A 12,712-nucleotide genomic window follows, 5' to 3' on the forward strand; every position below is an offset into this window, starting at 1 on the left:
GTGGAGTCGAGCGTGGAGGACCCTGTCTCAAGCGGGCTGGTGGTGAGGCGAGGCTTATGCGTGACAAGTTTGGAGGGTAGTCCTTGCAATGCGATGAGTGTTCCAACGAGTCGGACTTCGCAGCGGCGGGTCCAAGGAGATCGTCTCAAACAATTAAACGTCTGCGTTGCGGTAGCTTAACGGCCTAAACGCACACTGACGTTGTTCAGCGTGGATAGTGTCTTGGAGGGCGCGCACTGGGCAAGAAGGAGTACATGCAGAGAGACGAACGAAGCCGTCGGTCCGGGGCCAGACTGAAGTGCGACAGACGGCCAGTTTACAGTCGAGAGGAGCACCAGGACGGTGCGGGCAGAGACCGACCGGACGGGCTTTATTAGAAAAGAGAGTCGAGGATCACTGGCGCCCGTGCGGGCGTGGAGCGTCACGACGACGGGCAGAAGCTTGAGGCAGGTTCACGGGAGCCGTAGAGTGGCTGCCGGAAGAGAGGTCCTTGCGAGGGCGTAGTAGTGGGTGGGGAGGGGGGGTGGGAGTTGGGAGTGGGAGTGTTGTTTTGGTCGGCGATGCTAGTCTCTGGCTGTAGCACACGCACACACACGCACACACACAAAGAGTTGTCGACCTGGCTGGGGGAGGGAGATTGACGGGAGGGGATTGGGATGGTGCCAGAGGACTAGGGCTAGATTGGGAGGGCATTAGGGCGGGTGAGGGCCAAAAGGAAGAGTTGCCCAAGCCACGCCGGGGCAGGCTGGAGATGGGGTCTGCCAGGGTGTTGAAACTAGAGGGCAAAACAATGGTGGGTGCCTGGGCAATGGGTGTGGCTGCTGCAGGCCGGACGAGGGCGAGGGCGTGCTGACGAGTAGCAGACATGTGTGGGCGGTGGGCTGGCAGTGTCAGCGACCATGCGAAGTATCCGATTTCCGATCTGGTCAGGGTGGGGCTGCAAATACCCTGCCCGCCATAGTTACGGATCGGCCATGGTGGATCTGCAGGCGCCTGTGCAGCCATGCTGCAGGGCATTGTCGTGTTTCTGGCTGCGCTGCACCGCCGGACGACGTCTGCACGAGCCCAGGGCCTCGAGCAGCAGCAGCAGCAGCAGTCCTGTCCTGTCCTGTCCTGTCCCGTGGCCTGCTGCTGCGCCCTCGTCGGCTACATGGCGAGCCAGAGGAGCAGCAGAGCCCGTCGGGCGGGCCCACGGCGGCCAAATGTCGCAGGCCTGCATGTCGAGCAGCTTGTCCCCTTCACCAGGCTGGGCTTGGCGCGCAACAGTGACAACGCGCCGCTCAGTATTTGCCCGCGCAGCATTTGCCCGCAGCGCGCGCCGTGGAGAGCGACCGCTAACCTTCAACAGCGCTTTTCCGAGCCCCGTCGCGCTCTTGTTTCATACGCCCATAAGAGAGCATGGAGCATGCGGCCATGGAGCGCTCGCCTGCTGCAGCGCGACCAATGCCGCCTACTGCTGCCAAATCATCAAACAAACGTCGAACTCTGCCGGCCTCAAGCATGTCGTCATGGCAGCAGCAGCAGGCCATGTGTGCTGGACTGCTCGAGCGCGGGCGCGGGCGCATGAGGGTGAGGGTGAGGGTGAGGGTGACAAAAGGTTTAGGGGCCATCTCGGACTCGACTCTCGATCCGCCAACCTCTCATCTCTGCCATGCTGCAAGTTCCCGCCGAGGCGCAGGGATGCGCTCGCCTGTGGTCGATCCTGTCTTGTGATGCTCCTCGTCCCAGTCCCAGGCCCCGTCCTCACTCGTCGATCCTGCCCTCGCCAACCACTGCGCCCCGTTGAAACATGTTCCTCCTGCTGCTGCTGCTCCCGCTCCCTCTCCCTCTCCCTCTCCCTCTCCCTCTCCCTCTCCCTCTCCCTCTCCCTCTCCCTCTCCCTCTCCCTCTCCCTCTCCCTCTCCCTCTCCCTCTCCCTCTCCCTCTCCCTCTCCCTCTCCCTCTCCCTCTCCCTCTCCCTCTCCCTCTCCCTCTCCCTCTCCCTCTCCCTCTCCCTCTCCCTCTCCCTCTCCCTCTCCCTCTCCCTCTCCCTCTCCCTCTCCCTCTGCACCCTCTCCTGTCGCTGCCACGCCCCCCTCCCTCCTGCGCCGCCCATGTACGCGCCATCCTCCTCCTCAAATCTTAACCTCCAACGCCTGGGCCTGGCCCCGAGCCGGCCTAGCGCCATTTCGGACTCTGCTGCCGACTTACCTTAGTGGCTGCTGCCGCGAACTCTCCGTCGTGTTCCCAGCCCGGCAGAGCTGCCCACATTAGCCCTAATAATAAGCTGCACCGTTTATTTGGAGCTAAAAAAGCCCGCCTCGCCCTGCAAATGACACCAGCAATCCACCGCTTGTCGCGCCACACGCCTCTGTGCACGGCGCCGGCCAGGTCACGGGACATTCTCTAGTACCATCCATCTCCTTCCACGTGAGCCCCGCCAGCCGCCGCCGGCCTTGCAACCAAGTACTGGCAAGTAAGCCTGCAGTGCACACCATGCCTCTGCAGCTCCGGTGTCGCCTACCGAAACCAAAGTGGTCCAATTGACCGCCTTGCCTGTCCTCACAGGCCATGCGAGTGCGTCATTTCGGTACGGCTGGCGATCATCAAGTGGCCCCAGCTGCCGCCTCAGCCCACACCAGTGCTCGTCCTAACATGGCAAAGCACCACAGGCCTTGAACATGCTTCGAGAACCTTTTGCCGCCTTCCAAATACAGCACCCCCGCCCCCTTCCGCCGCCTGATTCATGTCACCGCTACCTCCTACCTCGTCCAAGTCAATGCGCAATTAACAGGACCGCCGTTACCTCTGCTTACATACCCAGGTACATAGCCCTTTTTTTTCTCTCTTCCATACCCTCCTCTAGCGGCGGCCAAACCGCTGACCAGGAAGCCCCCGCCGCCAACCACCAGCCTGTTCCCCACCCCCTTCTACATCCCAGTGTTCACCTCGGAATGCATATCTTTCTATCCGCTATCAGCACTTTCCCACTACCCATCTTCCGCGCTACAAGGACGTACGTAAGTACATACGTTCCGGACCAACCGAGATGTCGATGCAAGTGCATGCTTGGTACCACCGTTTGAGACACTGTCCAATTGGTCGCCTTGCAGCTGAGTTCAAAACAGACGAGTCAGGAACGTCGCCATCTCGCATCAACTTACCAAAACACTGCACCGTTGCGCTGGTCAAAAATACCACCGGCAATACAAGTGCCCTATCGCCAAAAGTGCCCTGCTCATCTGCGTCGCCCTCATAGGTTGCTCTCTTTTTGGCCAATCCTTCATTTTATTTTTTCAAAGTCGATCAATGTCTCGGCCAAGCGAGCCCGACGTTGACGCCGGCCATGTCGTCAACAAAGCCGTGTGCTTACAGTAACGTAGTCAAGCTGCTTATGCGACAATGTAGTTCCACACCAGGATTATTACTGAAGAGACGGTTGTCAAAGACTGTCAGGGACGGTCCGACAAGCCAATAACGTGCAGCCACTACCACGTTGACAGGGTTGATCCCACATGCCTGCACAAGCTGATACTCGGTCTGTAAGTAAAACAAGGCATTAAGTTCGGGATTAACCACACGTCAAACCCCAAAGCGTTACAGCCCTAACACTCAAAAAAGTTTACTGAGCGGGAAAGGAGCCATGACCCGGCAGGTGTACCGTGACAAGATAAACGGCGCATTAGCCACAAAGCGCCTGCTTATGCCCTATTCGTTACATCTCCAGACGTACTAGTCCAACTTGTCCGCGACGCCGTTGAAGCCATTATATTTTTTTTCTTTGAGCCCAGCGCACTCGACAGGCAGTAGCGTCAATGCGCACAGTAGTAAAGGATACACGTAACTCTTGGGAATCGCCGCTATCCATATATTTGAAAAGTGCGGTCATCACACGTGGCTGTGCTCGAGACTGATATATTCGACAATGCTACCAAGTCCGCACTCAGTGACACATAGACGGTGTGTATGAAATATATTCTTTATCGCTTGACCCAGGTAGGCATCTTGCGTGCTTTGACATGACCCGGCTTCTTCCTCTCCACCTTCCTTGGGTCGCGCGTTATGGTACCAGCTAGAAAAGCAATCAGCCGTCATGTTTGGAAAGCGCATAGAAAACAGATTGGACGTGTTCAGGGGCTTCTTTCGAGACTGTAGGGCATAACCGCAACCGTGCGCCAGGCACGGTGTCTGCATTGGCCATATCCGTAGAGCCACTGGAAAAGCATTGTCGCCATGGAAGACACTTGGGTTTTGCCCAAGAAAAGAAAGAACAACTCACCTCTCCGAAGTGCTGGCTTTAATGCGGGCTCATGGACCAACAATGATTTTGCTACTGCCAGAGTCATTGCCTCCGCCTGGCCAGTCAGACCGCCACCTTGTACTAGTGCAAATACGTTGTACTTGTCCAGGCGCTGGGTAGCCTTGAGCGCCCACACCGCGCTCTCTCGATGGTGTAGCCGTCCAAAGAATTGAGAGAGGGATTTGCCATTGACCAGTACCTCACCTTCACCCTCCACAAGCCATGCAACCGCAGATGATGTCTTCCTCCGCCCGACGCCTTTGGCACGTCCAAGCTCGTCAATGACACCAGGCTTCGGCTTGATGTCTCCAGGCTGGACTGGCTTTTTGTACCGCTGCATAGCTTGCAAAACCTCCTCCGGCATGAGCGAGGGGTGAATGCAGTTCAACCTCCTCAGAATCTGCAGCATCCGGTGATATCGCGCCGTTTTTACTGGCTCGTTGGTCATGATGCGATATTGCTCAATTGTCTTCCACGCCACCTTTGGGGCCTCTGCAGGTGGTATAGTAGGGAGAGTGGCGACCTTGCGGAGAAGAGCAGATAGCGAGAGAAAGTCGTCGGTGAATGTGGGCTTCGCGCTGAAGTAAGATGGCGATGCAGGCACAACACGCAGCGTTCGTAATATATTTTTCTTTTCTCCTTCTTCACCGCTGCCCTTGATTCCATCGAAGTCGAATTCAGGCGCTGCCTTGAATGGTTCCCGTACCTCGTCTTCTGTAACCTCTGCGTGCCTTGCAGCTGTTGTCGAGATGCATCGCCGTATCTGAGGGTGGAGGCTCCGTTGAGCTGGTCGAATCGCCCGCTGGCATTGGGGTAGCGGACGGCTTCCAAGGGCGTCGAATGCCCTCCACATGCTCCGTGAAAGCTCTCTGCCTGCCATTGCGTATCTGGCGTATACGCACGCACCGCGGTAGTCTCGTCAAAAAACTGCCAGTGGGTTGAACGTCGACCGAACCACATGCAAAAATGCCAAGACGGGCGAACTAAAATTACCGTCTGTGCACAGACACAGATTTCTGCGAGGGCCATAGCCCCGCGCTCATTTCAACCAGCCTTTTTTTTTCTTCCACATCCGCTTCTTCACACTGATTGTTTTGCTCAACCACGGTCAAGTCTGCAATCATGTCTTTCGGAAAGCTCTACAGCTACTCGGTACGTGTTTTATCAGCTGCGGCACCAGAATGCGTCGCAACAAGTGCTAACACGACTTTGACAGGGCAACCCACGCACGACCTCTCTCCTGGCCGTCGCGAAGGAGAATGGCCTCGACATTGAGTTTGTCGACACCGAGCCTGCAAAGGGTGTCTCTGCCGACTACCTGAAGATCAACAAGCTCGGCAAGGTTCCCACCTTCGAGGGCGCTGACGGCTTTGTCCTCAGCGAGTGCATTGCCATCGCTGTCTACCGTAAGTGCTACCCCGCTTGTCTGCCCCTATCTGCACAACATGATGTGGAATGTTTATCATTCAGTTATCCCTGTCTGAAAACTATTGTTGAGAACTTTACTATTCTGATTTACGCTTGCAACTCTGTTTCTATTTGACTGCTTCTTGTCTTGGTGGTGACTCAGAGCTGACGTCCCGCAGTTGCTTCGCAGAACGAGAAGACCAGCCTTCTTGGTAAGACCAAGCAGGACTACGCCACCATCCTACGATGGATGTCCTTTGCCAACTCTGAGGTCCTCCCTCCTCTCGGCGGCTGGTTCCGCCCCATCCTCGGCCGCGACCCTTACAACAAGAAGAACGTCGAGGACTCCCAGAAGGCCGCCCTCAGGGCCATCCACGTCATCGAGGAGCACCTTCTTACACACACCTACCTTGTCGGTGAGCGTCTGACTCTTGCCGATATCTTTACCACCAGCATCATGGCCCGTGGCTTCCAGTACTTCTTCGACAAGCAGTGGCGTGACTCCAACCCCAACGTCACCCGTTGGTACGAGACCGTCTACAACCAGGCCAGCTACTCAGCTGTTGCCCCCAAGCTCGAGTTCATCACCGAGGCTCTGAAGAACGTCGCGCCCAAGAAGGAGGGTGGCGAGAAGAAGAAGGAGCAGCCCAAGGCCGCCGCCAAGCCCAAGGCTGAAGAGCCTGAGGAGGAGGAGGAGGCCCCTAAGCCCAAGGCCAAGCACCCTCTCGAGGCTCTGCCAAGGGCCACCTTCGTCCTTGATGACTGGAAGCGCAAGTATTCCAACGAGGAGACGCGTGAGGTTGCCCTTCCCTGGTTCTGGGAGAACGCCAACTTTGAGGAGTACTCCCTGTACAAGGTTGACTACAAGTACAACGATGAGTTGACCCTCACCTTCATGACCTCCAACTTGATTGGTAAGTTGCATCCGTCTATTTTCATCTTTGCACCAATGCTAACGCTGCACAGGTGGTTTCTTCGCTCGCCTTGAGGCCAGCCGCAAGTACCTCTTCGGAGCTTGCTCTGTATACGGCCAGTCCAACGACTCCGTTGTCACAGGAGCCTTCCTTGTCCGCGGACAGGAGGCTCTCCCCGCTTTCGATGTCGCTCCCGACTTCGAGAGCTACGAGTTCACCAAGCTCGACCCCACCAAGGAGGAAGACCGTGAGTTCGTCAATGACCAGTGGGCATGGGACAAGCCCATCACCGTCAACGGCAAGACCATGGAGTGGGCCGACGGTAAGGTCTTCAAGTAGATGCTTCGCTCTCTTTGTGAGGTTTTGCTTTGATTTATGATGCGGATGATTTACGAACCTGGCATGGGTATAGATGGGATGACGGATGAGGATTCATGAGATCACGCTGGGCAGCCCTTGGTAGATCAGCACTACTGCCACGGCCCGGAAGAGGCTGAAAAAAATGCTGCACAAAGAAAGTTCATGATACCCAACACAAACACTGGTCACTCATCACGTGATGTGCATTGTGAAAGTGGTTCCCCTAGTCATTGTTGCTGATGACATGCTGGCTGGACCTGGGGCATTCCCCACTTAAATTCCTTGACATGTCTCACCTTGCATCGAGACGACAATCGCTAAACATGATATGTATCTTACTTACATTCCGTCACCACGCCTAGATCTCTTCGGGCGTTCACATCCCCAGATCTGGGCTCGACAAGGGCGGGGCCAGCTTCTGTGGCTTGGCTTGGGACCGCGAGCGATTGGTTGAGGGCGAACAAGGAGCGAATAACCCGGGCCAACCGCCATAGGAAGGCTGGAAAGAACGGCGCAGGCGCATAGACACATGCATGTCTTTGTGCCTTCGAGTCCGCTTTCAAGTCCGAGGACCATGACACCTACTTTGTACTGCCGACAATCGCTGCGCACACATCTCGCGCTATCGACATACTTACACGACGGCTAATCTTGAGAGCGACGCGTTGTCGTTACCCTAGTCCTCTATAGCACCTGCGGTCCTTTTCGCGGCGATAAACACGGCTTGGTCGGTGATCACCAAACCACATCGCAGGGCATCCCAAGACTCTTGTGGTTTCTGTCATCCCCACTCCCTGTTGCGCTTGAGCTGGCAATCTTCACCCGGCCAGCCCTTCTTCGACTTGTTCATTCTTTTTACTCGCAGGATCCCCCCTTGGGAAAAGAGCTGGGTGTGTTTGACAGCAGCTACTAAAACTACAGGGACAAGGGTAAAGGTGCAATCCGGCTGCTGGGAAGATAGGCTGTGTAAGAGCTCTTGTCAGACTTCCCCTCCCTGCATCAGCTACTAGTGATTTGTGCGGCCGGTCATCCACGCAGTGGAACAATTGTCACAGAATTGTGCGATAAAGCGCCGCGATCAGGACCCAGAGTCCGGGCTTCAAGGATTGCCGTTGCGCCTTAATAAGTCGCCCATAATCGCAACGAGAAGAGAGAGAGAAAAAGCGTAATCATTTGCATCTGCAAGCACAGACAGACCCACCAACAACTTATCGAAAACACGTCACGGGAATCTGAAGCGACTCCAACCAAATCTTCGACTGTCACCTTGTTTCTTGGTTGAAACGCTACCGTTCACCTATCGGAGCTAGAGCATTAAGAGGAAGGTCGACCGTGTGGGCAGCTTGAAGCCGAGGTTTAGGATTAACAGCCGTGTAAGAGCTACGAAATCTAGACGGCACAATCTTTTTACTGAGAAAGAGGACGGAAGAAAGGTTGCGAGAGACGCGTCATCACTGTGGGTATGAGAGAAGATGATGGAAGGGTGGTTCGGAGGTCTTCCGGACACTCGAATGAACCTGCGATTCAGGTAATCTGTTTGGTGAGTCAGTTCAGGAAATATCCGTGGTTCCTGGTGTATCCGCACCGTGCTTCTGATTTGGGGTTCGGGTTCACGAAGAGACAGCAGTCACCATAGGAGCGTTTCGTCCAGATCAAGACTAACATCAACAGGGTTCAGGCGGTGGGCCAAGCGAAGACAATGTCACCGGCTTCCTTGTACGTTCAACAGCTACAAACTGGGCGAAGAACTCCGTCATTGCCGTAGATGCAGGGTCTCATCTTGCATCCATCACCAACATTCTAACAAAAGACTTTCCGCTTGTCTCTGACCCAGGCCCGCCTCTGCAAAATTCTCGAAACAGTAATGGTGCCGCGACTATTGACCAAACCGATTCTCCATCTCCGGGCACGACCCATGTTACGCCTTCGGACGATGAATCCGACGTCCAAACGCCCATGTCCGAGAGTGAGATGCCGGTTACTATCACGACGCTAGAAGAAGGTGCTTTTGCTGGACTGCCATTTCCCTGCCAGAGTGCCAGGGCGAATGCGCTGCACATTATGAGAGAGCATGTATCAACATACCTCATTACGCATCCACATTTAGACCATCTCTCCGGCTTTGTCATCAACACAGCAGCTTTCCATAATACGTCGCGACCAAAGCGTTTAGCTGCATTGCCCTTTACAGTCAATGCTATCAAAACCCATGTCTTCAATAACATCATTTGGCCTAATCTCACAGACGAAGATGGCGGGGTCGGCCTTGTTACGTTCCAAAGGCTTGCCGAGGGTGGAAACATCGCACTAGGCGAAGGAAGCTCAAGAGGCTATATTGAAGTCTGTGATGGTCTTGGTGTCAAAGGGTTCAAAGTAAGCCATGGACATTGCATGCAAGGATCGGGCCACGTGCATCGCGGTTCAAGTATCAACCTCCTGGAGACACCAGGTACTCAGCAAGTAGATGGGCATGACGGCCGTTCTATGAGTATAACTGGTGCAATACACAGTGCTCCAGGCACACCAAGTCTTAACGGAGGTACCGAACTGAACCGACGAGCCAGTGGCATGACGGTCGCGCAAACACAGCAGTCAATGAGAGACGAATGTGTCATTGATTCAACGGCCTACTTCATCCGTGCAGAATCTACACTTACAACGCCCAAACGCGAGATTCTCATCTTTGGCGATGTAGAGCCAGACTCTTTGTCTCTCACCCCACGTAACGCTCAAATATGGAGCGAAGCCGCTCCCAAGATAGCCGCAGGCATCCTGAAGGGAATTTTCATCGAAGTGTCATATACCAACGCACGAGGCGACGCAGTCCTCTTCGGGCATCTGGCACCTCGCCATTTACTAGAAGAGCTCAGTGTGCTCGCCGAGATGGTACGAGAGAAGAAGAGGGCGCACGAAAGAGGCAAAGAAGAGCTCCGCATGAAGAAGAAGCGAAAACGAGCCAGCGGTCCCTTGCAGCTCGACAGCCTCGCATCCCCAGACGCACGCAAACCCAGAATCAACTACATGGGCGTCGGCAAAGGCATCGATTCCCCCATCTCAGCAACCAACCCGCAGACAGACGACGAAGCGCTATCAGACTTCCCCGCCTCAAGAGGCGATACCGGGACACACACCCCGAATCCTGCAGCCTTTGCACCGGACCCCAACGGCGGCAATAGCAGTAACGAAGCCAATGCTACTACTGCCGGTCCTCACGCCTCCTCACACCCTTCTGCCCCCGCTGCTCTCAACCTTTCGAGCGTCTCTGTCGAACACAGCCGCGCCATGCTCTCCGCGGCGTTTGACTCGCCGCTCAAGGGCCTCAAGGTCGTCATTATACACGTCAAAGATACGTTTGCAGATGGGCCGCTCGTCGACGACCAGATTCTGAGCGAGTTGAGGCAGGGAGAGGTGGCGTTGCAGGAGCACGGCAAGGGCTTGGGGTGTTTGTTTGAAGTTAGTCGGTCGGGGGAGAGTTATTGGTTTTGAGAGTTGGGCGGTTGGGTAGGTAGATGGGTGGGGAAGGTAAAACGTGGGATAAATGGTGCAGCATAGGTTGTATTTCTTTTTTTTGGGTGAAATGCATGGTTGGAGTGAGAGTTGCATAGATGGATGGGTGGTGGTTTGAGATTTGGCTTCATCGTGTAGGAAGTTTTTCTTTTTGTTCAATTTGCATTCGAGACTGATGACCTCCCCCCCCCCCCCCCCCCCCCCTTTCTTTTTCTTGAACTTGGGTTTCGCATTGGTTTGGCCGGTGGGTTATGTACTGTAGATACGTTTGTGCCATGAGGGATGGGAAAAGATTTCGAGTCTGTGAAATTGGCTGTCATGGTGGTTACGAATGTCATATTGTTGATGTCATTTTCTGTGATTCCATCTATTGTTCTTTGCGCTTAGAGGTCATAATTGTATTGTTTTTTTTTTGAGGGATGAACGAGAATTGAAATGCATCATGTTTAGCAGAGTAGAGCAAAGACTGTTTGTTAAAAATAAAACTGGAAATCAACCAAACAATCGTTACTGCATGCAAAGCTACGACGCAAGTATACGTAATGAGTCGTAATCGTAAAAAAAAACACTAGACATCAATGTGATATCTTTCGCTGTCGTAAGGAGAAAAAAAAGACAGCACAACTGAGTATCTCAATCAACTCAGGCATAAGCTCCCTTGTGAGGAACATGTCTAGGATGCTCCACAATTCCGACCTCTTTGTTCAGCGCCGCTTTTCTCGACAACGCACTCCTCCTCTCCCCATACACAGACGAGACAACCCACAGCACCCACATGATGCCTGCGGCAACACCGTACACAATCATCTGGCCACGACTAGCAGCAATACCCGTGAATGCAGGTGCACCAGAGGCAAGCAAGAGACCAAGTCCTCCATTAATCATGCCAAGGGTGATGAGGATGCGTCCTAGCCACAGATGGCAATGGGACCATAGTGTTCGTCGAGTGTACTTTTTGTACTGGAGGTGGTGTATGAAGCCGAGGATGGGCTGAAAGAAGAGCATGACGAAGACGATGATGCCGATGATGGGATGGTAGTTGCTCAATAGGCTCACAGGCATGTCATTGATCATCCATACACCGATGCCAAAGGCAGCGAGGTAGACGGTATAGGCGAAGAGTTGGAACAGGCCATGTACGAGCCAGAGGCCACGGAAAGAGCCTAGGCGGATGAGGATCGAGCCGAGGGGGAAGAAGAGGACGAAGGCGAGGGCGGCGAGGACACCATGTGCTGCGATGATCTTGCGACGCGATTCTGAATCCGCGTCTGCGAAACCGCCATTTGCACCATCACTGCTATATTGTGTGGCGTAGTCGCTGTTGGCGGCATCACCCCCGCTTCCATATGAGCCAGAGGTCCATTGATCACTCGATCCAGGGCTCCATCTATCGCCAGGGCCAGGTCCGAACTGGGCGGACACGATGGTGGTGGCTATTGCTAGTAGTATCAAAAAATCAGCCCAGGGATTGAAGATCGATCTACCCTACTACACACACACGCACCTAAGCCAAGTAGAAGGGTTCTTGTTGAGAAAGTCATGATGGGAGGCGCCACGTTGAACTGAGTAGCATGAATATGACCAAATAGTCTTACGCGGCCGATAGAAGGAAACATGGGCTACTTATTATTCACCCACCCCAACGCTTACAGCTGAGCTGATGGTGCAGCAACTATCGGCGATGCAGGCCAAGTCCGCCCAAACCGTCGCAGCAGACCCGAAACAGACAAAAGTGACATGAGTGGAAGCGAATCAAGACTGAGGTTACGCGTTTCTGGAATTTCTGAGTGTTTCGAGTGGTGGACATTTGTTTAGCTAGTGCTGTGTTGGGATCGGGGCGTCCATGGAGAGCCGTAGGTCAGACGGCATGTCGGCAAAAACAGATGCAGAGAACTCCGACATGAACTTATGTAAACAGGGCGACTACTTAGACTAGGGGCATGCCTGAAGTTGACTATTGGCGATTTCATCTTTACAGAAATGTAAGTCCTGGTGGGTATACTTGCAATGAGCACGTGATTTGGGGCGTATCTGAATCTACAATTGCCTCGGGCGGGCCGACGCGCTCTCAATTGGACCAAAAGGGCTAGCATGATCTGCCATTTGCATGATACTGCTGGCAGCGACAGGGCAGCGACTAGGCAGCGTAGCTTCGACCTGATACCTACTTGATTTTTTTTCTTTCTAGCGCATGAGGTGCACTCTGTCAGGAGCGCAAGGCTGGATGACTTGGAAAATGGATCCA

General features: G+C 54.4%; 4 protein-coding genes across 4 annotated transcripts; 2 read left to right on the plus strand and 2 right to left on the minus strand.

Moving 5' to 3' along the window:
• Window positions 1-1,508: 1,508 nt before the first annotated feature.
• On the plus strand, window positions 1,509-2,195 carry PSV08DRAFT_376808 (uncharacterized protein; the record flags this gene model as incomplete). Its single annotated transcript, XM_014219933.2, has 1 exon — window positions 1,509-2,195. The coding sequence occupies one exon, from the start codon at window positions 1,509-1,511 to the stop codon at window positions 2,193-2,195; it is 687 nt and encodes a 228-aa protein (XP_014075408.2).
• Window positions 2,196-3,880: 1,685 nt separating this feature from the next.
• On the minus strand, window positions 3,881-5,223 carry PSV08DRAFT_214475 (mitochondrial 37S ribosomal protein uS9m). The gene is made up of 2 exons (XM_014219934.1): window positions 4,259-5,223; window positions 3,881-4,051 (listed from the first exon to the last, which is right to left on the minus strand). Exons 1-2 carry the CDS (start codon window positions 5,157-5,159, stop codon window positions 3,960-3,962), a joined length of 993 nt encoding a protein of 330 aa, XP_014075409.1. The 5' UTR covers window positions 5,160-5,223; the 3' UTR covers window positions 3,881-3,959.
• Window positions 5,224-5,357: 134 nt separating this feature from the next.
• On the plus strand, window positions 5,358-10,446 carry PSV08DRAFT_214478 (uncharacterized protein; the record flags this gene model as incomplete). Its single annotated transcript, XM_014219935.2, has 5 exons — window positions 5,358-5,431; window positions 5,496-5,685; window positions 5,866-6,600; window positions 6,653-6,922; window positions 8,639-10,446. The coding sequence occupies exons 1-5, from the start codon at window positions 5,402-5,404 to the stop codon at window positions 10,444-10,446; spliced, it is 3,033 nt and encodes a 1,010-aa protein (XP_014075410.1). The 5' UTR covers window positions 5,358-5,401.
• A 340-nt stretch (window positions 10,447-10,786) lies between these two features.
• Window positions 10,787-12,062, minus strand: PSV08DRAFT_358388 (uncharacterized protein). Its single transcript, XM_066092957.1, has 2 exons — window positions 11,972-12,062; window positions 10,787-11,906 (listed from the first exon to the last, which is right to left on the minus strand). The coding sequence occupies exons 1-2, from the start codon at window positions 12,006-12,008 to the stop codon at window positions 11,110-11,112; spliced, it is 834 nt and encodes a 277-aa protein (XP_065950040.1). The 5' UTR covers window positions 12,009-12,062; the 3' UTR covers window positions 10,787-11,109.
• Between the last annotated feature and the right edge of the window lie 650 nt (window positions 12,063-12,712).

The sequence above is a fragment of the Bipolaris maydis genome (assembly GCF_028858645.1).
Source record: "Bipolaris maydis strain C4 unplaced genomic scaffold PSV08scaffold_1, whole genome shotgun sequence".
Taxonomy (NCBI): Eukaryota; Fungi; Ascomycota; class Dothideomycetes; order Pleosporales; family Pleosporaceae; genus Bipolaris; species Bipolaris maydis.